Source organism: Budorcas taxicolor, chromosome 24 (genome assembly GCF_023091745.1).
Source record: "Budorcas taxicolor isolate Tak-1 chromosome 24, Takin1.1, whole genome shotgun sequence".
Taxonomy (NCBI): domain Eukaryota; kingdom Metazoa; phylum Chordata; class Mammalia; order Artiodactyla; family Bovidae; genus Budorcas; species Budorcas taxicolor.
In genome coordinates, this window is record NC_068933.1 from 35,827,273 (window position 1) to 35,853,085 (window position 25,813).

Here is a 25,813-nt window from a genome sequence, read left to right on the forward strand (position 1 = left end):
CAACCAGGAATTGAACCCAGGCCCACAGCCATGAAACAGCCGAATACTAATCACTAGACTGCCAGGAAAGTCTCCAGATAATTTTTCAAGGGCATTTCCACGCCATGGCTATAGGTTTCTTTGATAGCTCAAACTGAACATGTATTAATCGTGCTGCTGCTGTGCTCAGCCGCTCAATCATGTCCGACTCTTTGCAACCCCTTGAACTGTGGCCCTGGAGGCTCCTCTGTGCATGAAATTCTCCAGGCAAAAATTCTGCAGCAAGTTGCCATTCCCCACTCCAGGGATCTTCCCGACGCAGGCTACAGAATTCCAAAAGATGCTGAACACAGAGACTAGGTGGGATCATTCTAAACCACTTATTACCAACAGGGCTTTCCTATATGGCTCAGCAGTAAAGGATCTGCCTGCAGTGCAGGAGATATAGTTTTGATCCCTGGGTCAGGAAGATCCCCTGGGGAAGGAAATGGCAATCCACTCCAGTATTCTTGCCTGGAGAATCCCATGGACAGAGGAGCCTGGCGGGCTATAGTCTATGGGGTCGCAAAAGAGTCAGACACAGTTTAGCAACTAAACAACATTACCACCAGTAGAAAAACAACCAAAGAAGGATTTAAAGGGGAGAGAAAAAGGAGGAGAAGGAGAAGGAGGAAAAAAAGTAAAGGAAGGAGGAAGAGAATGAAGATTGATAGAAATGGAAATTTTTCTCTGTACCGCAGTCTTTGTCTAGGCATGTCTATGGAAGTGTTTCATCAATGTGATTGTCACCCATCAGGTGCATCAAGGCAGAAAAACAGCTTGGGAGCCCCTCGGTAAAAGCATATCAATTGAGTCTTAATCAGTCTCAATGGGAGAAGAGCAATTCCATGGTCATACTTTTATCTGAGTAAATACAGTGGGCCCTCCATATTCCTGGATTCTGCATCCTCGGATTCCACCAACCTGCGGTACCCGCAGACACAGAGGGCCAGCTGTACCATACCATTTTATGTAAGGGACTTGAGTATCCATGGGTTTTGAGCCAATTCCCTGTGGATACTAGGAACAGCTTAATTTAGTTAAATAGAACTTCAACCGCAATGTTGTTGTTCAGTCGCTAAGTTGTGTCCAACTCTTTGTGACCCCGTGGACTGCAGCACACCAGGCTTCTCTATTCTTCACCATCTCCCAGAGTTTGCTCACACTCATATCCATTGAGTCGGTGATGCCATCCAACCATCTCATCCTATGTCATCCCCTTCTCCTCCTGCCTTCAATTTTTCCCAGCATCAGGGTCTTTTCCAATGAGTCAGTTCTTCTCATCAAGTGGCCTAAGTATTGGAGTTTCTGCTCCACCATCAGTCCTTCCAATGAATATTCAGAACTGATTTCCTTTAGGATGCACCGGTTGGATCTCCTTGCAGTCCAAGGGACTCTCAAGAGTCTTCTCTAGCACCACAATTGGAAAGCATCAGTTCTTCAGTGCTCAGCCTTCTTTATTGGTACCAAAAACAAGAGTAGGAAAAAGCCCACCTCTCCCAGCTAACTCTTATTCATACGGACAATCAGATTTTACATCTTTGGGAATAACTTTACAGTGCTGGCTGTAAGAGGTGAAATTTATAGGCTGTGATAGGTGGCTTAAAGAAATAAAAGTTTATTTTCTCTTTATTCTCTTTATTCCTACTTTGTAGCAAGAGCAGGGGGAAAACTTAAAGTTGTCTATTCATGAAAACTTCCCTTCAAAGTATGTTTTCCCACCTAGGTTGGGTTTGAAGTGCAGTCAGCTATGAGTTCCTCCTTCTCCTGGAGGAAATCCAAGATCTAGAGGAATTTGCCTAACACTCTGTCTTGGGAGAAGGAGAGCTGGGTTCTTGCTCTGGCATCCTCTAGCTTGCCCTGCCTAGTCTGGGCATCTTGCACTGCTAATTGCCGAGATATGGCTGGTCACACACAGTTCTTTGGAGCATCACGCTGGCAGGAATGTAGAAGACTGCCTGCCCAGCCAAAGGCCCTCATACTTTGCAGCCTCTTCTTCCCCTTCCCAGGCTTCTTCCGTGCGCCTGGATCTCTGGGCATTTCCACAGAGGACTTTCCCTCAGTCACAGGCGCAGACCCAAAACAGGAGACTTGGAATACCAACTCTGGCCCACCAACCTTGGCCATCTCTTATCCAGCACTTGTAGCACCTGCTTTGCTCTGGTGGCCAGTTTAATGCTGAGAGAAGACTTCCGGTCTAAATCTTGAGAAGCAGTGAGCAAGCTGCCCTGCTCTGCCATGCTGGATATCTCCCGCATACCTCCTACCATCCCCTAGCAGGCCCTTTTTGAAAGAATACAGACGCATGAGTGTGTGGAGATGGGTAGACACTCAGTTCGACATACTGTCCTTTAATCCCTTTCTCAACCAGATTCTTCTTTCCAAGCGTCAAGAGTTGAGTTGTGCTTTCCCTCAGGCAGTCTCAATGAGAAATAGTTCCAAAAATATTACCTTTTTACATGATGTACGAAAACTGTTTTCTCTGCTTACTCCACTAAACTGAGGTTTGAAGGTGGAGACTGTTGTGCCTGTTTTAGGGTGTTCCCAACTATAAATATTGAGTATGTAGGAAAGCAATTCCCAAGAGATCTTACTGAGTCAGTAAGGACGCATTAACATCATAGACAAACACTAATAGCCATTTAATGTACAACAAGATCAGATGATGGAACAGAATACAAAATCCAGTACCACAACCGATTTGTTTTTAATTGGAGGATAATTGCTTTACAAAGTCCCGTTGGCTTCTGCCATAAAACCACGCAAATCAGCCATAAATATACACATGTCCCCTCCCTCTTGAACCTCTCCTCCACCCTCCGCCCCATCCCACCCCTCTAGGTTGTCAAAGAGTACTGGGTTGGACTCCCTGTGTATATAGAAACTTCCCACTGGCTATCTGCTTCACATACGGTAGTATATATGTTTCACTGCTACTCTCTTGATTCGTCCCACACTCTCCTTCCCACGCTGTGTCTACAAGTCTGTTCTCTACATCTGTGTCTACTCCTGCCCTGCATATAGGCTCATCAGTACCATTTCCCCAGATTCCACATATATGTGTTAATATACAATATTTGGAAATAACTGATTTTTACCACAAAGGCAATGCAGCGGAGAAAGGAGAGAAAGGAGAGAGAAGAGTCTTTCCAAGGAATGGTACTAGAACAATTAGATAACCATATGGAAGGAAAAAATGAACTTCACTCCATACCAGTGGTAGGCAGAATAGTGCCCTCCTCAGGATGTCCACAGCCTACTCCCCCTAAACCCATGAATGTGTTAAGAGACTAGAAAGGCAAGCCACAGAATACGGGGAAAATGACTGCAAACCGTATGTTTGATGCAAGCCTTTTCTCTAAAATATATAAATAACTCTCCAAACTCAATAATAGGGGAACAGCCACAAATAAAGGATGGCAAAACATCTGAACAGATACATCATCAAAAAAGATGTATGGATGGCAAATAAATACATGAAAAGATGTTCAGAATCATTAGCCAGAGAAAAACTAAAGTTATAACCACAAGGAGATACCACAACCCAAATGCTGGCGAGGATGTGGAGAAACTGGAACTCTCATCCACCGCCGGTGGGGATGTAAAACGATACAACCAACTCTGGATAACAGTTTGGCAGTTTCCTGAAAAGTTAAACATGTACTTATCCACGATCCAGATATTCTAGTCCTGGGTATTTACTCAAGAGAAATGAAAACATGCATCTATACAAAGACTTGCAGGCGAATGGCCAACAGCAGCTTCACATGTAATAGACAAAAACAGGAAGCAACTCAAATGTCTGTCAACAGCAGAATGAATAACAAGCTATCCATACAATGTATTCTTACAATGCAATGTGATCCAGCAACAGAGAGGAATGAATTCTTGACAACGCAACAGGTGAATTTCAGAATAGCTAGCATATGTGAAAGAAGCCAGACAAAAAGTACACACTGTAGGATTCATTTCACATGAAATTCAAGAAAATGCAAACTGAGGCTGCGGTCCCCAACCTTTTTGGCACCAGGGACCGGTTTCATGGAAGACAATTTTGGATGTGAGAGTTGGACTGTGATGAAGGCTGAGCACCGAAGAATTGATGCTTTTGAACTGTGGTGTTGGAGAAGACTCTTGAGAGTCCCTTGGACTGCAAGGAGATCCAACCAGTCCATTCTGAAGGAGATCAGCCCTGGGATTTCTTTGGAAGGAATGATGCTAAAGCTGAAACTCCAGTAGTTTGGCCACCTCATGCGAAGAGTTGACTCATTGGAAAAGATTCTGATGCTGGGAGGGATTGGGGGCAGGAGGAGAAGGGGACGACAGAGGATGAGATGGCTGGATGGCATCACTGACTTGATGGACATGAGTGTGAGTGAACTCCGGGAGTTGGTGATGGATGGGGAGGCCTGGCGTGCTGCGATTCATGGGGTCGCAAAGAGTCGGACACGACTGAGTGACTGAACTGAACTGAACTGAGAGTAGGGGCAGATGCTTCAGGCAGTAATGCCAGTGATGGGGCAGATGAAGCTCACCTCCTACTGTGCAGCCTGGTTCTTAACAAGGGGTTGGGGACTGCTGAACTAAGGGACCAGATCACTGCCTGGGGACAGAGACTGGGGAGGGGCCGGAAGGGGGGATTACAAAGGAACTCTGGGAACCTTTTGAAAGCGATGAATGTTCTCTATCTTGATTAAGGCAATGGTTTCACAGCTGTATACACAGTAGGTAAGTTAGAACTTTTCAATTCGTCTGCTTTAAATACCTCCAGTTTATTGTATGCTATTTATTCTTCCCTAACTTGGAAGAAAAGTTATGACCAACCTAGAGAGCATAGTAAAAAGCAGAGACATTAATTTGCCAACAAAGGTCTGTCTAGTCAAACCTATGGTTTTTCCATTAATCATGTATGGATGTGAGAAATGGACCAAAAAGAAAGCTGAGTGCTGAAGAATTGATGCTTTTGAACTGTGGTGTTGGAGAAGACTCTTGAGAGTCCCCTGGACTGCAAGGAGATCCAACCAGTCCATCCTAAAGGAAATCAGTCCTGAATATTCATTGGAAGGACTGATGCTGAAGCTGAAACTCCAACACTTTGGCCACCTGATGCAAAGAACTGACTCATTGGTAAAGATCCTGACACTGGGAAAGATTGAAGGTGGGAGGAGAAAGGGACGACAGAGGATGAGATGGTTGACTGGCATCACCGACTGGATGGACATGAATTTGAGTAAACTTCGGGAGTTGGTGATGGACAGGGAAGCCTGGCATGCTGCAGTCCATGAGATCTTAAAGAGTCAGACACAACTGAGCTACTGAACTGCACTGAAAGCTGTTTTTAAAACACAATAGGAGAAATATTTAAATATATATTAGACAGTATCAGACAGTGGTGCTAACAAGTTATACAGTGGTCCCCCTTACCCAAGGGGATCCATTCCAAGACCCTCTGTGGATATTCAAAACTGAAGATAGTACCAGACCCCACATATACTGTTTTTACCTACACACACATACCTATGATAAAGTTTAGTTTATAAATTAGGCTCAGTAAGAGATTAACAACAATGACTAATAATAACAAAAGTGACAGTGTTCAACTCTCAGTCGTGTCCATGGGTCCAACTCTTTGTGACCCCAAAGCCTGTTAGACTCCTCTATCTGTGGAATTCTCCAGGCAAGAATACTGGAGTGGGTTGCCATTCCCTTCTCTAGGGGATCTTCCTCACCTAGGAATCGAACCTGGGTCTCCCACACGGCAGGCAGATTCTTTACTGTCTGAGCCACCAAAGAAGCCCCGACTAATAATAATAGAACAATGATAGTATATTGTAATGAAAACTATGTGAATGTGGTCTCTCAGAATATCTTATTGAACTGTATTCACCCTCCTTCTGTGATCATGCAAGACGATAAAGTGCCTATGTGAGGAGAGGAAGTGAGGTGAATGACAGAGGAATTGTGATATAGCCTTAGGCTGTATTAACTTCTGACACTAGGTCAGAAGATCGTCTGTTTCAAGTAACCCTGGATCATGATTGTGTCAGTGACTGGATGTCAACGGTAGAGGTGGGTGATTGGGAAATCCCAAAGAGATGGAGCCAACAGCAAGAGATTTCATCATGCTAAATCGGGAAAGGAGTACATCAAGGCTGTATATTGTCACCCTGCTTATTTAACTTCTATGCAGGGTACATAATGAGAAATGCCAGGCTGGACAAAGCACAAGCTGGAATCGAGATTGCCGGGAGAAATGCCAATAACCTCAGATATGCAGATGACACCACCTTTGTGGCAGAAAGCGAAGAACTAAAGAGCCTCTTGATGAAAGTGAAAGAGGAGAGTGGAAAAAGTTGGCGTAAAACTCAGCATTCAGAAAACTAAGATCATGGCATCCAGTCCCGTCATTTCATGGGAAATAGATGGGGAAACAGTAGAAACAGTGGCTGACTTTATTTTGGGGGCTCCAAAATTACTGCGGATGGTGATTGCAGCCATGAAATTAAAAGACGCTTACTCCTTGGAAGGAAAGTTATGACCAACCTAGACAGCATATTAAAAAGCAGAGTCACTACTTTGCCAATAAAGATCCGTCTAGTCAAGGCTATGGTTTTTCCAGTAGTCATGTATGGATGTGAGAGTTGGACTGTAAAGAAAGCTGAGCACCGAAGAATTGATGCTTTTGAACTGTGGTGTTGGAGAAGACTCTTGAGAATCCCTCGGACTGCAAGGATATCCACCCAGTCCATCCTAAAGGAGATTAGTTCTGGGTGTTCATTGGAAGGACTGATGTTGAAGCTGAAACTCCAATACTTTGACCATCTGATGTGGAGAGCTGACCCATTTGAAAAGACCCTGATGCTGGGAAAGATTGAGGGCAGGAGAAGGGGACAACAGAGGATGAGATGGTTGGATGGCATCACCGACACAATAGATATGGGTTTGGGTGGACTCCGAGAGTTGGACAGGGAGGCCTGGCATGCTGCGGTTCATGAGGTCACAGAGTCGGACACGACTGAGTGACTGAACTGAATCAAAGTTATGGTTTTTACAGTAGTCATGTAGGAATGTGAGAGCTGGACTATAAGGAAAGCTGAGTACCGAAGAATTGATGCTTTTGAACTGTGGTGCTGGAGAAGACTCTTGAGAGTCTCTTGGACTGCAAGGAGATCCAACCAGTCCATCCTAAAGGAAATCAGTCCTGAATATTCATTGGAAGGACAGATTCTGAAGCTGAAACTCCAATACTTTGGCCACCTGATGTGAGGAACTGACTCATTGGAAAAGACCCTGATGCTGGGAAAGATTGAGGGCGGGAGGAGAAGGGGATGACAGAGGATGAGATGGTTGGATGACATCTCCGACTTGATAGACATGCATGTGAACAAGCTCTGAGAGTTGGTGATGGACAGGGAAGCCTGGCATATTGCATTCCATGGGGTTGCAAAGAGTTGGACAGGACTGAATGACTAAACTGAATAGGCACACAATTTAAAACATGAATTGTTTATTTCTGGAAACTTCCATTTCATCTTTTCAGACTGAGGTTGACTGAGGTGGTAACTGAAACCTGAGAAAGCAAAACAGAGGATAAGGTGGAATAGTGTATCAGCCAGGCACACCAGGGCCTTCTGTGGTTGCCTTGCAAAGGTATGCTGAGCTGGGGGAGGGCGCCAAGAGCCCACACAAGCCTCTCAGGTCACCTGAGGGGCAGAGGCTGGGGTACTAGGTAAAAATCTTTGGGGTGAAAGGAAAAGACAACACCTCCAGGAAAGCTGGAGGAGGGGATGCATGTGAGCAGTTTGTTTTGTACGGTTGAGTGGTTTCTCACGTGTAAACTGAGAGTTCCAATCAAAAGCGAAAATAAAACCTTTCAGTCAGTGATTAGAAACTCTGTCCGCACGACAAAAGAGGAAATGACACAGCAGGGAAATGACACAGGGCAGAAATCCCCAGCCTTTAGGCCAAGTACCCCCTGGTGAGCTCAGTCTGCAAGGGCCCGCAGCCCCGCCCCCCGGGTCTGAGGACCCGCCCCCGGACCCGCCCCGCAGCCCCGCCCTGCCTCTTCCTTCCAGCCGGACTCCTACGGGCAGGGCGGGGGGCGGAGTCCGCCCGGGCCCCGCCCACAGCGCGTCCCCGCACGGTAGCGCGCAGTCTCGACAGGATCGCTTTACGGCCGGAGGAGAGGGTGGGCCCTAGACTTGAGGTAAGTGTGCGAGCAGAGGGGCGGGGAGGTGGAGCGCGGGGAAGAGGCCTTTTGCGGCAGGACGTAAGTGGAGGCGTAGGCGTTGCGACAGCAGCTGGAGGGCAGAGGAGGCGGGTTCGTGTTTCCCGGGCCGAACCGGGCTGTGGGGGGGCGCGGGGCCTGGGCCGGGGAGGGAGCTGAAGGGCCGTGGTGCCAGCATGGGTGAAGGGGAGTGGGGCCGGGAGGCCTTGGGCCGCCCTGGGCGCTGGGCGGATCTGTGGGGCTGGCGGGCTGGAGTCCTGGGTCCAGGCCGGGGGTATGACCGTGATTGGTGTCCCCCGAACCCGCAGCGCGGCCCGTCCTGTCCTCGCCATGAGGCCGCAGCAGGCGCCGGTGTCCGGGAAGGTCTTCATTCAGCGAGACTACAGCAGTGGCACCCGCTGCCAGTTCCAGACCAAGTTCCCCGCGGAGCTGGAGAACCGGGTACGCAGCCGGGCTCCCCGCACCTGCGCTCGGCCGGGGCGGCGGCAGGGTGCATGTCTGGGAGGGGCCGGGCACAGCAGGGGCCTGGGCCAGGGCTGTGCCAGGAGGGGTCTGGTAAGCAAGACCCGGCGTCGGGAGCAGGAGGAATGAGGCCAAGCGCCGGACCGGATGACCTGACGATGGCCAGGGCCGGAATCGGTACGCTGCCGTCCTCCCCACCCCACCGCGGGTTAGTGACCACAGTGATGAGGCGCTTGATTCCTGACCCTCCAGGCCAGCCACCTCGGCGTGTTGTGTAAGCTGCATTCTCCAACCTCACCACGCAAAGGAGATCACCATCATTCGAGTGACGGGCGTCCGGCCGCTTGTGCTGGTTTATTATTCGGTGCTGTGCTGGGCACCGCAGACAGGCCTTCTCCGAACCTTGAGAAACACAGAGTAGTGCATGGGTCTGGACAGGGAAATAATCTCAGAACGAGGCCCTCAACTGGTTTCTTATGCTGTTATCGCTGGGAGCCGACTTTTGTTGGCCTGTGGGCCAGAACTGTCATCAGAACGTGGGTCCTTTGGGCGGTCTTGCGCGCAGGAAGGGGTGTTTCTCCTTTCTTCAGACTTAATAAAAAGAATAATAATGGTCATTGGATCTTACTGTAAAGGTGCAGCGAAGTGAGACTGTGTATGTGTTTTCTTGTGCCTAAGTGTGTTCACACACCTAAAGACAGACTGGTCTTGAGGTTTGTAAGGTGAACCTGTTTCCTGCTCAGAGGTCAGCTTCTGGTTAGATGGGAGCAGGTTTTGCCGTTCTTTTCTGTTTGACAAGAGGGTGAGGGAGTCAGGGGTGATTGGGCATGGGTGTGGAGCTGTGAAGTGCTGGCCGTGGAGTAGGTAGGTGTCGATGAGTATGTACTGGAGCAATGTGCAGCAGTCATTTGAAACTAGCTCGGGGGGTGGTAGGTCGTTCTACCTGATTGCCAAGGCGGGAGAATCAACAAAGATCAATGACAGTGCGCTTTGGCTTGATTTCGAACCCTCAGCAGGTTAGTGGCCCAAGTATGTTTCTTTAAATGCAAATTAAGGACCCAGCACACCTTATAAAGATGATTCGTAGATTAGTTTGTTTGTGAAATGTCCTGTAATTGTTGCAGTTTGTTGTTGCCACATTATGAGATAACTCAGCCTGACACTAGCTGGACACCTCCGTGGTGGTTTGAGAAGATAGAAATTGAGCAAGTTGCCTGTTGGCTAGAGCTACTGAATGTGGTTTTAAAAATAATTTAGCATTACAGTTAACAGGCTTTTTTAGTACTTATATGAAATAGATCAAATGTTTCACTTTTAAGTCTCTTAGGGAGACTCTGACTTAATACTGTTTATGTGCTCTCGGATCAGAATGTAAACAGCTCTTTTGCCCCACACTTATTTGGATGTCACTTGATGCTTTGTTTAAAGGATTTAAAAGTCAAACTTCCAGCTCATAATTGAGCCAAGTCTATTTATGCAGAATCAGACATGAGCCTTCAACTCTGTGTGTGGTGGAACCTTTTTTTTATAGTCTGAATACAGAAACGGTGCAGTTACAGTACTCCATGGATGGCTATAGGAAGTTGCTCTTGGCAAATTCTGGAGTCCTTTCCTTTCTCTGACTTCGTGTAGCCCAGCACCACTTGTGACTCTGAGTACTATGTGTGTGTGTGCTTAGTCGCTCAGTCAGACTCTTTGCGACCCCATGGACTATAACCCGCCAGGCTCCTCTGTCCATGGGGATTCTCCAAGCAAGAATACTGGCATGGGTTACCATTTCCTTCTCCAGAGACTCTTCCCAACGCAGGGATCAAACCCAGGTCTCCCACATTGCAGGCAGATTCATCTGAGCCACTAGGGAATCCCAAGAATACTGGAGTGGGTAGCCTATCCCTTCTCCAGGGGATCTTCCCGATCCAGGAATTGAACCGACATCTCCTGCATTACAGGCAGATTCTTTATCAGCTGAGCTACCCTTGGAGTTTGTTTTTTTTTTCTTTTTAAATGTTTGTGTTAAAACACTAGCTTATACTTGAAACTGTTTGGGAAAGCTTTGATTTTTTTTTTAAGTGTGTTGAGATTAAATTTAAATTACAGGTTTAAATTTTCCTTGCTTTGTTTGATGGAAAATTGAAAGGTTTCTTACTTTGTTTCTCTACTGCTTAACCTAGAAATTGTACTGATTGCGCTGCCACTGAGGCTGAGTTTCCCTTTGTGAGAACGTCGTACTTGGCAATGTAATAGAGGGAGAAATAAACATCCAGCTGTTTTGTATGACTTTAAAGCATTAAACACACACACATTTGTACCCTTTAATTTGGGAGTAAGAACAAGCTCTGTGTGTTAACAAGTTTACTTTCTCACTGCCTCTGAGAACATAATACTTTGATGTGTAAGCTCTTTGTCGCCAGGACATTTCTTTAAAGCTTGATTCTTAACTTTAGCCAGCATACGGACGTCTTAGGAACCCTTGGTGTGGGCAGAAAGAGAATTGAGTGAGCTATAATTGAGGCATTTGTTCCCTGCATCCCTTTAAAACTGTGTTTCTACAGCCAGTCAGTAGAAATTACCTTTGACTCATTGCCTTTGATAAGCTTCAGCCTGATGCTTTCGGCAGGTAGTTCAACATGAAACAAAAATTCTGGGAGATGAGCCTGACTCCTATTTCCATTTAGACCTCCACTGTTTATTGGTCCAAATAGCTCTAACTTGACAAACCTCCAGATGTCAGGATAGCTGCTGTGTCGGTGTCCAGGCACCCAGAGGGGCTCGCTGACAGCCATGCTTCATAAAGCCTGCAGGGCGTGAAAGCAAGGCCGGCGGTTGCCCTGCAGAGCCCTTAGTTTTGTGTGTCCTTGCCTTTACTGCTGCCTGTCATGCTTTTTTTAAACCTTTCTAAGATACTCTTATTTTTTTGGCTATGCTGCACGGCATGCAGGATCTTAGTTCCCTGACCAGGGATTGAACTGGGGCCCTCGGCAGTGAAAGTGCCAAAACCTAACCACTGGACTGCCAAGGAACTCCCATCTTTTTTGTTTTTTAATTAAACTATTTTTTTTTTAATCTTCACTTTGGATTTTAAAAAAAAAATTTTAATGGTTTTTGACTTGCTTCCATCCTGTAAAGCATTGCAGTCGTGGAATAACTTTTAAGAATTAGTGTTTCTGGTAGGATCTGTAATTCCAAATCGGAAAGAAATCAAATATTTCTGGGTTGGGGACTTCCTGGCAGTCTGGTGGTTAAGACTCAGCACTTCCAAGGCAGGGGACGCAGGTTCCGTCCCTGGTCCGGAAACTGAGATCACATAGACCACCTGGTGTGGCTAAAAAAAAAAAAAAAAAAGTTTCTGGGTTGCAACACCTAGTTTTTAATCATTCTATCCAAAGAAACATAAATAATTCAGAGAAGTTTCTTTTTCAGATCATAACACTGTAGATAAATCCAAGTGCGAGTGTTTGTAATTATTTGGACTTTAATGGTTTTACTGATGAATAAACAGAAGACCTTAACTTTGACAGAACCAGGTAGAGATAACAATTTACCATCAACACTTGTTCACTGAGCAGGTCTCCTCTAAGTGTGTTCTGGGAATGGTGACAGGTTGCCCAGGTGACCGTTAGTGACACAGCACATCTTCAAGTGGGGGCCCTGGCTCCCAGCTCTGTGCCCACTTTCCCAGCCCCCTTTAGAAACACTGCTGTTCTGGGAAATTTAAAGTAGCTCCTCTTAAAAGGCAGGTTGGGTCACTGCCACTTCAAGGTTTTCATGCCTTTGGCTCGTTGAATCTTCACCATTTTCCACGTGAAGGACCAGGCAGCTGCCTCTCACCTAAAGGTTTTTTTAATAGCTTAAGGTTGATAATCTGTCAAGAAAGAATTATGTTCTTGGAGCATAATTTTGGAAATTTGGAAATGTTCTGTCTCAAAGTGTTTATTAAGGTTCTTGGAGTTTCTTTCTGAGTCTGTTGCTGTGTAAAGCCTTCATAAAGGAAAGAATTAATATGTAAATGGGTATTGGTTTTAGGAATAAGGGGGGTGCAGTGTGAGAGCGGGCTGAGGATAAGGACAGATAGGTTGGGCTTTGTTACCTCCTGAGAATGATAGAATTGGGTGAGATGCTCTAGCTTGGGCCTTGAAATTCCCATGGAGATTTGAAATTGATAAAGTACTGTTAAGGAAGGAAGGAAGGAAAGGGATACTGGAAGAAGAAAGTGAAAGCGGGTGATTAGAGAAAAGCAGATACGTCGGTCGTGTTAGCACACGTGTTAGGTGATGGCGTCACTGACTAGAAAAAGGTCATAGGCGTCCCTGGTGAGAAGAGCCCCACGGTAGTGGGAGATTTTGCCTTGTCCAGTGTGAGCTCTTAGTAACCAAGTAGTCACTGTAAAAGAGATGGGAAAGCATACAGAGTTTGCCCCTGTTGATCTGCAGGCTCAGTCCTTACTCCCCTTTTGGGCCTCAGTCGCTGCCGGCATTTAGCGACCGCGATTTAAGGTCGCCTGCCCTTTCCAGCTAAGGCAGCGTTGCCGCCCCTCCTCAGGCGCCCCACGCTCTTCACACACGCCTCAGTTGCACTGTTCAGTCGGCTTCTTGTGTTTTCACTGTTACGTGTCTGTTACACTCATGACTGTGAATGCCGTGAGGACAAGTCAGTGTCTTACTCATCTCTCTCCAAGGCCAGCCTGTGGTGATACCCGAAGGTACGAGCTCTGTAAATGTGAGTGTGGGAGAATGCAGGGCCGGAAGGACTGTGTTCTTTAATTAAGTTACTTGTGATTCAGCACAGAGGATCGGGCGACACCCTTTTCAGCCTGGACATAACACAGTGTCCAAAAGAAAGATGAAACGAAACAAGCACTGACCAGTTTCAGCAACTTAGATCCAGTTTGAATCACCTAAAAGTTTGTTTGCCAACAGATAAAATGTTGACAAGACGGTGACCTAATTAGGGATCGCAAGCAGGAGTGACGTAGTCATCTTTTTTTTTTCAAAACTGATTTTAAAATTCTTTTCTCTGTACAGATTGATCGGCAGCAATTTGAAGAAACAGTTCGGACCCTAAATAACCTTTATGCCGAGGCCGAGAAGCTTGGGGGCCAGTCGTATCTGGAAGGCTGCCTGGCTTGTCTAACAGCGTACACCATCTTCTTGTGCATGGAAACTCATTATGAGAAGGTAAGCCTGCCCGTGTTTTCCAAATCTCTTGCAAGCATTAAAAAAAAAAAAAGTTGGGTTTGTTACAGGTTATGTTTACATGGTGACGCTTGCTATAAAATTTAAAGGGCCTTTTATAATAATAAGAATTCAGATTTTATTGTTGCCTCTATGACCAGACACGCAGAAGAGTGCTGAGTTTTTATTTCCCCAAATTTGTACCCTCCCTCTCCTCCTCCCACCTGACTCCTTGTCTCCCCTCTGAACTGTCCGCTGGAGCCAAAGCTGCTGGCTCCTCAACTCAGGGGTCCGAAAGTCAAGCCTCCCATTCCCCAGTTGGCTCAGCGGCACCCTGTCTTTTTCGCCCAGCATCTTCAGGTGGGGGTCGAGAAGAGCGAAATTGTATCAGTAGTCAGACCGAGCTGTCTTCCAGTTCCCCGTTCATTAACTTTATGACACCCTCTGCCTCCCCCTGATTTATGCCCTTGTGACGTCTCTCCTAGACCAACACCACAGCCACAGAGCCTCTTTCCTGCCTTTCTCTTCCGTTTCCAAACAGCTGCTGTGTCGTGAAACACAGCCATGCCTCTCCTGCAGCGTGGGGGGCTGTCGCAAGCCCTCCCCCAGCTCGCCTCCCCCAGCCCTGTCTCCCCCATCCTCACTTTATCTTTTAGCCAGGTGCACCCTTTGAGAAGCCTTCCTCCCCCTGAGATGCCCGTTCCATGTCCTAATGGCCTCAGTCCTTCAGTCCTGCTCTCAGCTGACTTTTCACCCTCTCTTCTGATTGGATTCCTTCTCTCCCCTCTGTCCCCACAGCGCTTTACTGGAATCTGTTTTCTGGTACTTAAGAGCTCTTTGCTGAGGAATGTAGCATTTATATTCCTGTCTTACTTGCCCATCAAGTATGTGTTTTTCTTGTGATCAAGGACAGTGTGTCCCTCTTGATGCCTAGCACGAGGCCTTGGGCATAGGAGGCACCCCACTGGCCAAAGTCTCCTGGTGGCTGTCTTGTACTCCATGTGGTGGAGAGCGGACACAGGTGTGGCTCCAGCATTTTGAGCCGTTGGCTGAACGTGCCACCGTGTTCTTCCTTACCATCCTGGTGTGAATCCCCTGGTAAGCATTTGAAGAGCTACACAGGCAGTTTATGCCCTTCTCCACGTCACACACTTTCTTTCCTGCTTAATGTTCGACATCAGAAGTCACAGAGGATCCGTATCCACTTTCAGTCTGTTCTGTCTTAGCAGCTCCTCTTTAGTGATACATTTCGTGAGTGAAGGGACACGGGAGCCATTCGATTAATATTTATTGAACACCTACTATGTGCTAAGCACTGTGCAGAGGATATAACTGAATGGGCAGACGTGGTTACTGACGTTGTGGAGTTTATAAGTCTGGTAAAAATTGATACTAAGGAACAAAACCCACAGAATTGTAAGTTGTGATAAATGCCTTAGAAAAAACCAAACTTCCCGAGGATAGACCAGAACCAGAGAGACTAATTTAGATGGGGTGGTCAGAAAGGGCCTCTGGGGTGCTAGCGTTCAGCTGCCACGTGAAAGATGGGGAGCCTGGGGCCTTTCAGAAGGCTGGAGGAGGATGTGCAGAGCGTGGGCCCCCTGTGCAGAGGAGGAGAGGGCAGAGGTGACAGGAGAGGTGAGGGGACCTGCGTTCTGCCCCATGGAGTGTGTGCTCCGTGGAGAGAGGCTTAGATTTTATTTCCATGCAGGGAAGGATCACTGAAGCTTTTCAAGCAGGAGAGTGGCAGGATCCGATTTTCATTTTAAACAGATTTCTTGGCTCTGGGGAAGAAAGGTATAAAAGTGCAAGCAAGACGCTTCATAGAAGTCCAGGCAGGAGAGGAGGAGAGCCTGGGCGGGGAGGGAGCGGCAGGGACGGCAGGAGGTGAGCGGATTCAAGGGACGAGGTGGTGGAGGAGGCGGAGGAGGCACGCTAGGGAGCCACTGACCACAGGAGGGCGTGGGCGGGGAGGGCTGGGCCTGTGCAGGTAAGATACTCATGCCACGTGGCCGTAGAAGATGTGTAATATAGCCAATTTAAGGCAGAAATATGTCCTCCAGAGTGTTTTATTCACGCCTCATGGAATATTGCATGCTTGAATTGTTATTTCACTGTAGTTTTTAAATTTGTTGATGAAATTTTAATTAACTTATTTTTTCATGTGTCTTTGCTAAAATAGATACAGATACCTGCCTCTGGCATCAGTTATAGAGAGACTGATCACTGGGTGCCAGCCAGGTCATTTCCTAGTTATGAGTCATGGACAAGTTCATCTCTCCAAATCTGAGTTCTCAGTTGTAAGCGGGTCTTAGATTGGTAGTTACCAAGGAGTGAGGATGGGTGTTAGCAGATGCAGATGAGGAGACATAGGAAAGAAACCATCCTGGAACAGAATATGAAAGAGAACGTAGGTACATGTGCAACTGAATCACTTTGCTGTATATCGGTAATTAGGACACATTTGTTTAAAAAAACAAAAAAGGTAAATCCAAAAAAGAAATATAATGGATCTTTGAATTAATAAATTGCCTTACATATGGCAGGTGCTAAATAAAGTTTTCTTAAGATAGACTTAAAAATCGAGTTAGTGTGTGTGTATATATATATATGTTTTAATCAGATATGTGTGCACTTACATGTACAGGTTTTTTTTTACCTTGAGTGTATAAGTGTATAAGTAATCTTTTTTTAGCAGCTGCTGGTTTCTTTACCTACTAAAACATTTAGCAACTCTTAATTAAAATCTTTTTTGATTAGTATTTGATTATTTTGATTATTAATTTCAGAAGGCACTTCTCAACAGCAGAAAATAATGGACTTGAGTTCATAAATAACATATAAGGTATTACTTTACAAGTCTAATTAAAGTCTCTTTTACAGAGTAAGTATTATAAAGCAAATAAAGACCCAATAAAATTAGTCAAGAAACCCAAATTTATGGCACATTTTATAAATGTGATTTTATATAAGAAATTTGGACATGAATTAACTAGATCATGCAAAGTACATAACTGGAATGGTCATAATAAAGATATAATCTCCATGTGCTTTTGAAAGGAGACATTGTAAATGTGTATTTGTATTCTTGATAAGATGATAAAAATGTTAGAGTGCTCAGCCACTCCCTCTCTCCAGTTTGCCCCTTAGGGATTCCTGTGCTATTATTTTCTCCTTTATGAAGGGACAAAATTGAGTCATTTAGTCTTTATTGTTTTAAACACTAAAACTTCCAGTCTACAAACAGTAAGCCAAGCATAGTGACACTTACACTTCGTCATGTGGGTTAAATTTTTTGAGATTGTAAATAGGCCTTTTAAAACCCACTAGAACAATCGTGCTTTTTTTTTTTTCCTATAATGTGCTATTTATTGATTTACAATGAAGATAAAGGCTTCAGTGTTATTCCCCTCCATTGCTGCCCATTATAATCAGGGAACAAATGGGCCTGTGGAACGGTCTTCTTTCAGGAGCAGTTGCTGTGTTCGTCCACCAGAGACATCCCTGCTGCCCGTGGGCTGTGATGTGAAAAGAGCGCAGTCAGAGAGCTCAGATCTTTCTGGAAACACGAAGCCCCTGGGCCTCTCACTCAACCCCACTTCGGTTATCTTTCCTCAAGGGCTTTGAGAGGCTTATTCTCAAAGAGGACAATAGCCTTTCCTGAGGTCTGAGTGTTTAACTTTGTAAATACTATACAAACTGAGGTTTTTATTGCGGGTTTGAGGATAACAGATAATTTTGTTGGTATTATAGTTTGTTTTAACAACGATTCACTAAAAATAGTGAAGTATGAATAAAATGTCAACACAAAGTTCCTTGAGGATGAGAACAGTGCTCTGTCCTGGCAGGAGTGAGGTACGAGTTGACTCACGTCCGTGAGCTGTCTGTTGCTAACAACACATCTGGGTTAGCATGGTGCCGCCTTCACTGCAGTGCTGTGGGAGGATTTGCAGCTGGCGCCCAAGGAAAACTGACTGTCTTCTTTCTGAACTGAAACCCAAGTGTCCATGAGTGTTACCAAAGTTTAAACAAAAGCCTTGCATGACAGAGTTCTGCTTGAATCAAATAAAGCATGGCTGTGTCTTTGCTAATAACCTGCACTCGAGGAGGGGAGGAGAGCTATGTGAAGGAATCCTTTCTTTGAAACAAGCCATGCAGGCTGGTTTCTCAGTGTCTGCCCAGTGTAAATGGACGGGATGAGGGGAGCCTGGCTCTCCGGTTTCGAGCTCTGGCAGGTGAGCACAGAAGGAAATTGGAGCGAAGAGGGAGAATCCTGAATTGGGCACCATCATGAGTGACTTGCTTCACCTCTTTTTAGCATGATTGACAGTGTTCTTGCCTGGAGAATCCCAGGGATGGGGAGCCTGGTGGGCTGCTGTCTGTGGGGTCGCACAGTGACTTAGCAGCAGCAGCAGCATGATTGACAAATGCTGGTGGAAAGAGAGTGACTGAGATTTTTTTTTTTGCTCATAAAGACCAGGCACTGCTCAAATTCTTTGAGAGTTGAAAATAGGAGAATGACATATGTACTTTAGGTAATTAGGTGAAAAAGTCTTTTCTTTAGAAATAGTATTCTTACATTACTTCATAACCCTGCAGATGGCTCTTTTAATAATATCATGCTCTTTTTTAAAAAACGTAAAACATGAGATTGTATTATTCCCCAGAGATGTAACCTGAATAGACTGTTTATTGTCCTTCAGTGAGAAAATCCATTATACAAGCAGCATAGAGTTTTAAATTCTAAATCAGTTTATGCCAAAGCAGCTACGTTTTCTCATTCTAATATGTTGGTTTGTTCTGGTACATTATAGACCCATACTTAAATCAGATTTCTTCCTTTCCAGCTTTATTTTCATACCATTCTTTTTTTCCCTTTATGTTGTGATCACATTTATCTGTGACTTTATCATATTCTGCTAGTGTGAATTTAAGGAAACATACAGTAATTAAAGAATTGGATCAAAGCGTCTTTGAAGATTAGAGCCAGCAAAGGATTATAATGACCTTGAATCTGAAATAAAACATGTGACTCTTTGATTTTGTGTATCACTATTAAGATTTATTTTCTTCTAGGTTATCTGTCTCAGAATTGCCCTTATTAAAGCTTAAGATTTGGCAATTTCCAGAAGTTGCTTTTTATCCTATCTGGTTTTTGTCTATGTTTGCTTTGACTTTTACAACCTTAATACTAAACTTATAAATCGAGGTTCCCATCTAGGACACAGGAGCAGGCTGCAGAGCAGCCTCCCATGCAGGCAGGAGATGATGGAGAACACTGGTCACCAGACCTCCATGGCAGCCAGCACAAACGTGCCTGGTGAAGGAAACAGATTTCTCAGTTTTAAATGTACTGGACTCCCTTCGTTATAGGCCCGCTTTGTATTATGACTTTAAATTGATGAAAATGTACAGTGGAGAAAGCAGTTCTTTCTTTCTTTATTGGGGTGGAGCGGGGCGGGGGGGGGGGGGGGGGGGCATGCCTTACAGTTTGTAGGATCTTAGTTTCCCGATCAGGCATGCAAATGGGTCCTCAGCAGTGACCTGAGGTCCTGGCCACTGGATTGCAGAGAAGTCCTGAGAAGCATCTCCTAAGTGTCCAGGGGAAAGCCAGAAGCTGTTCCTGATATCAGAGGAGGTCACATGTTGCACATTTCCTGAGTAGGGAAGGGGAAGGCACGTAACGTGTGTATGGTCACCTCCAAATTTCTCCGTATCCAGGATGGGGGGAAGGGGCGGGAGGAAGGGGCGTGGCTCTCGTGCCGCCATCTGGCTGCATCTCTGTTTGGACTTAGGCTGTATAGACGTGCTCAGAACTGGGGTTGGGGGGGTGGGTGTTGGGGACCCAGGGCATGAGCCACAGAGTCAGAGCTGTCCCTCCACGTGAACACCTATTTCTTGCTTTGAAAACTAATTCCACTGCCTGAATATTTTGAAGTTCAGCTGAATACTCAAAAAGAAAATCTGATGAAGTTGGTAAGAGAGCTGTGTCGTTTCTCTTTGGTCAGGTCCTGAAGAAAGTCTCCAAATACATTCAAGAGCAGAATGAGAAGATCTATGCCCCACAAGGCCTCCTCCTGACAGATCCCATCGAGAGAGGACTGCGAGTTGTATCTTTTCAGTCCAGATCATAAGGTCTAAATATTTGATGACGGCCGTCAGCCCTGGCCAGAGAGGATTTCCCTCTGTTCCCGAACCTGCCCTGGGCTCTGCTGCTGGAAGGCACTCCCTCCTTCCAGCACAACTCCTTCCCGGGCGTCATGCTGGTCTCTAGAGCATGTAGTGTTGGGGCTGCCATTGTCTTGGTGGCTGTGCAGCATCTTGTAGTAATAATGGGAGTAGGGTGAGTCATGCATCTCAGCTGCGGAGGCTACACCAAAGGCCCCTTTGAAATGGATGAACTCAGTGCGCAGAGAGCTCGTCGTCCAAATAAATCGCAGCTCCGTGGGTTCATCTGACTCGTTGAAATCAGTTACAGCTGCCAGATGTATCATTTCATTACCTTTGACATAACTGTGCATATTTTAGAGGCAGTTGACTGAAAATCATGAAGTTTATTTTGGTAATTTGGTAAATAAAATTGCAAAAAAATAATAATTTAGCTTGATAACAAGTTAAATAACTGGATAAAATAAAAATTTTTTAAAACCTAGGTCAGATAATCCCAGGCCTTCTGGCTGATAATAATTTCAATGGCTTTATTATACTTGTATCAGTGTTTCTTAAACTTTTAGAAGTCGTGAGCTATCTCACAAGAAAAAGTTTGCATACAATTTCAGGGTGTTTTCACCCCTGATGTCATTACCTCACTATGGATGCTCAGTGAAGAGCCCCCCTTAGTTCTGCAATAAAGTATCCTTTTTCACATTCTTCTTTTAAAAAATAAATAATATTTGGAGAGGAACTCTGTGGTATACCACAAGCAATGACATTTCTTGAATTTTTCAGCAGGGTGTGGCAAACGCTGTGTTTAACTTAAGCAGGAGAAATTTTTAATGTTTTGAAACAAAGCAAATAATAATTATTTTAATTGCTTAAATAATAATTTAAAATAAGTAAAGGCAAGGGGGACTCTGCCAGCCGTCCAACAGTTAAGACTCCAAGCTTCCAGCCGGTGGGTGCAGGTTCAGTCTCGTGTAGGGAACTGAGCTATCCCGCAAGGTGCAGCCAAAAGAATCTTTTTTTTAAAATAAAGAGAAGTCTGCACAGATCATACCCATCTTCTCTCCGTAGTCCCTTTTTCTGTGTTCTGTTTTCCAGTGTGTTTTCTTAACAGGCATGCTGTTTAGATTGAAATTACCATTTATGAAGACAGAGGCATGAGCAGTGGAAGATAAACCATAGAATTAAAGGTAAAATGAAATTGTATGATTTATGTGCCATTTTTGTAATTTTGTAGGGTGCATAAATTTTCTCGCCTGCATCATAAATACTGGCATACTCTCTGTACTGACTTGATATTTAAAATGTGTCATTAACCCAAATTCTGTTAACCCAAGTGATAGTTTAACCCTGATTTTTTTTCTTCCCCCTTTGCTGTTTTCAGCCTCGTTTTGTTATTACTTTGTTGTGGGGGGTTGGGGGGGTCTTATTTTAATTTTTCAAAACTATCCTGGACATTTTAATAGATGGGTCTTACACATAAAAATCAGGTCAGAGATTTCCCTGACATTTTTTCCCCTGACAGATTTCCCTGTCAAATGGCTTTAATAACCAAAGAAACGTTTCAGAATAGGGAGATTCTAAATATTTCATGTATTTAAGTGGCTTTGTAGCCCTTTAAAAGAAACCTTACCTCTAGTGGGTAGAACCATACATAAATGTTCACGCGCTTTAGAATGTTCATGTTCTCACGTATCCACATAATGACGCTGAACAACTGAGCAACAAATTGCTGAATGCTGGTGGGAATGTGGAGGAAGAATCACCTGGAAGCCAGCGTACCTTCTAAGTGACCAAAAAAAATGGTCGATTTCTGCCCATCTCCGTCCTGCGCTCCACCTCCCAGTAGTAATTCTACCGCTGAGCTTTCCTGACCGCGTCCACAGGCAGCTGTCCCTGACTCGCAGGAGGCCACTCAGAAACAGATTCAGCCAGAGCAGACAGCCTCCTCCCCAGGGCAACAGCAATGATATTCGCTGCTGTTCTGAGGGCATGGCTGTGTGCTAGGTGTTACACAGACGGTGTTTCCAGTTCTCACAAGAATCCTCCCCAGTATTCCCCCCACTTTACAGATAAGCAAACCAAGATAGGAAGAGATTAAGTGATGATCTCCAGGTCACACAGCTAATAGTCTGGGGTTACAAACCCGAGTCTGGTTGACCATAAAGCCTTGTCTTTTCACCATACTTCCTATAAGTACATGCAGCAGCAGAGATGTGGAGAAAAAAGAGTCCATCGCATTATTCTAAATGCTTTTCCCCTTCATTTCTTTTCCAGTACCTTTTAAAAATAACATCTTGTCTGTACCATTTGTTGAATGCTATTAATACATAGCTGTCTTCTCTGAGCGCTAGGGAATGTGTCCCCTGAGTTCTTACAAGACACAGACCTAAATAATGACACCCTCTGCTGTGTGTTTTATTCTTTACTGAGACTTTGTTTGGGGGCACTTAGTGTTACCTGTTCACACACTTTCTCACGTGCGCTTTGCAAACTGGTACTTCTCAGACGAGCAGCCAGGAGCCCTAAGTGTGGTTTTTGTGGCGGGCCACTGGGACGCGTTGGTTTGATCAGCTGCAGCTGCGCTGCCTTGGCACAAGCCGCTTGTCATGGCGCACTTTGCAGCTCCTGTTGCTCTAACGCACTGCTTTCCTGAGGTGGCGCGGGACTTGGAGCAATTGCACACTAATCTATCAATATTCAACAACAGCGAAGTTTAGAAATGAGATTTACATTAGGAACTTGTGGTAATTTCATGAATGCAAATATTTTCGTTCAGTGTAATTTAGTTTTCAGAGCTGTGTGTTCCTCAGACCTGGGATCCTGTGTGGGCTGAGGTCTTAGAGGAAAGGGGAAAACCCTTGAAGAATAATGAATTCAGTTCTGTCACTTTTCTTAAGCGTACGTGATGTCTGCAGCTTGACGCATTATATGGGAATTAAAATTAATGACTTAAGAGCACACAAATCATGGAGGTGGCCTTTATTTTTTAAAAAGAGTGTTATATCTTGCTCCTTTTTAAAAAGTTTTAATTTTTTTGATACCTTTATTATTCAACAAACTGATGGTTGTTTTCTCTCTTCAGATTAAGATCGTCGTCTTTACTTAAAAAACAGAATGTAGCACTAACCTCTCACGATAAATAAGTGACAATAAAAACACCCAGCGCTTCTGGGCACCTCCTGCGTGCCCGCATCATTCACAGCACCCTCTGGGGTCTGTGGCAGTGTCCCTGTTTCTCAGAAGAGGGGACTGAGGCCCGGAGAATTTCAGTTATTTGTCCAGGGCCCCAAACCGGCAGGTCGGCAGGAGGCAGCCAGGCCTGGATTGGCCGCACACCCCTGTTCTGTGCTGCCTCTCGAGACGTGGTTGGTCAGAGATGCAAACGTACAGGCTTGGATCTCTGGACCCTCGAACCATGGACCCCCCTTCGGCAGATGAGACAGATCTGGGCATCTCAGTAGCTGGAGCCTGGGTTAATGGAGTGTAGCCCACACGTGGGGAGGTCACAGCAGCTGCTCTTGGGAAGTCAGTCGGTGTTGCTTTCTAAGCCTTTGCTTCTCCCTCTAACTACAGATCCCACGTCCAGCTGGGACCCTCACCTGTCCACCGGCCGACCGCAGAGCGTCCCCCTACCTCCTCTCCAGAGCATCATTCCCTTGTATCTGCTGCCAGAGCCACGGTGCCATTCACTCCAAGGACTGACTTTCTAAAATTCCGCACCTGGAGTGACCTCTAGTCGCTCAGCATCCACTTTGTGTCTCCAAATCGTGTAGGACTCTGCAATATTTTGATCAGTTTCAGAGAAAATGCCGTGAAGCGTTTCACTTTGTTCATTCAAAGCCATTAAAAAAATACGCCGTTGGTCAGCCCAGCACAGTTTATTTCTCACCTGCTGCCAGTACCGGTGGTTCTCATCATTCCTTGGGCTTCAGCACGTTGTATCCTAGCCAGTGTTCAGTCTTACTCCCCCCAAATTCATGAAATGCTCTTCTCCAGGATTTTGGTGAAGGGTGGGCTGTGTCTGGTTTTGCTAACGCATCTCCCAGATTTCAGAGAACTACCAGTTTTGCTGTGACTCAAAGCTTAAAGATCTAGTTCTGCTGTCTAATTCCCCAAACCGAAGCTCATTGGAAAAATAATGTATTATTTTACTTGTTTTATTATATCAGTTTCCTAATTAAAGCAGTATTTAATGCATTTTCCAGGTTTGGGTTTTTTTTAGAATTCTGTTGGTACCGCATCACCTCGAGCATTGGGAAGACGAGGTCTGTGTCGCTTGTTCCTTATAAGAATAAGTAAGCACAATAAAGTGGATGCTAAACCATCAAACTCAAATGTCCCTGCTGTGTCCCTGAATGTGTAACGAGCAAGTGTAATAAATATTTTAATTATAGTTTTGTTATAAATGTAACTTAAGAGAAAAAATTTGATAGGAATAATACTGTATATTGCTAATTTTTAACTCTCCCTGCTGGCAGTCCTTATGGTTCATAGACTTTATCATATACAGTATTCCGTGCACAGAAACATGTATGATTGGTTCAAGTTCAGTAAGATAAGTGATTTCCAGCTAAAACTGTCAAGTCCTGAGTCATTGTTTGGAGTTCTTTTTTTGGCTGTATGTTCTTAGCATTGGGACTTCCCATACCCTTCACCTTCGGGGTTTGAGAGCACTGTTTTTGGGAGAAGGATAAGACGTGTATTAGGAGAGAATGAAACAGTTAAAAGTTTTACTTTCAGAGATGTTGTAGGTGCTAATACTGGATTTAACCTTTCAGATTTAATTTCTTTTATGAGTCTGTTAGTTATTCAGTAAATCCCATAGTTCTATGTAATATTTTAATTGTATAACTTGTTACTTTATAATAGCCTATAATAGTGTGTCTGTCTGCCTTTTCAACCCGTTGCAATAACTTTGCTGAAATATTAACATATTAGTAAATCTTTTCTTAAACAAATTGTCTCTGTGTCATATTTGGTGTGATTTGGTGAAGTGTAAATGATATGGTATTAAATTTGGCAGATAGACAATACTGCGAGAACCCCTGGTTCAGTGCAGCTTAGTATTTTTAAACATCTGATGTTCATACAGTTTGTCACACTCAGCAGCTTTTTACATGCTTTATCTCTTAAATGAAGATATATTAGCGACAGGGCTCCAAACCAAGAAATAGTCCCCAATAGTCAAAATGTATTCAATTAAATAAGAGATTGGAATGTTTCATTAGGGGAAAAGTATCACAGTATCATGACAATCTTAGATCATCTGATGTCTCTGTTGTGTGTGTGTGTTTGTTTTTTTTTTTATGAAGTGCATTTGCAGAGAGTAACAGCTTATAAAATAGAGTCTATATTCCAACTTAAATTCCTTCCATATTCCGTTTGGCCTTGGTTCCTAGATAAGTCGACACTTGTCAAGTGGCACAGGCCTTGTTGCTCGTTTCAATCTCATAAAGGAAGCTGGAGTCTTCGTGCCATGTTTGGTCTTCGTACTTACCTCCCCTTCCCCTTGCCACCCCACCCAGCCCCTCAGGTACCTGAGAGCAGGGCTGGTTTCTCTTTCCCCTCGCATCCATCCCTGACCCAGCATTCCACAACACTGCTACATATACTGTACTTAGCACTAGTATCCTTGTACATAAATGCACGCCATGTAAGAGGAGAGGTCATTAACGGTTACTTAGCTACATCTTGATGAGTAAGGCGTTTGGCTTAATAGTGACTCGTAAACTCCCTGGGGCTTCCCTGGTAGATCAGCTGGTGTAGAATC

General features: G+C 44.8%; 1 protein-coding gene across 2 annotated transcripts; it reads left to right on the forward strand.

Moving 5' to 3' along the window:
* Positions 1-8,281: 8,281 nt before the first annotated feature.
* GOLGA7 (golgin A7) lies at positions 8,282-24,936 on the forward strand. 2 transcript variants are annotated; one of them, XM_052661432.1, is made up of 6 exons: positions 8,282-8,338; positions 8,554-8,686; positions 13,729-13,881; positions 19,887-19,988; positions 21,168-21,230; positions 23,617-24,936. In XM_052661432.1, exons 2-5 carry the CDS (start codon positions 8,576-8,578, stop codon positions 21,213-21,215), a joined length of 414 nt encoding a protein of 137 aa, XP_052517392.1. In that variant the 5' UTR covers positions 8,282-8,338; positions 8,554-8,575; the 3' UTR covers positions 21,216-21,230; positions 23,617-24,936. The 2 variants fall into 2 exon arrangements, with proteins under 2 accessions (XP_052517392.1, XP_052517391.1); XM_052661431.1 differs by lacking the exons at positions 21,168-21,230; positions 23,617-24,936 and adding an exon at positions 14,813-14,976 and having other exon boundaries at positions 19,887-19,965.
* Positions 24,937-25,813: the final 877 nt, after the last annotated feature.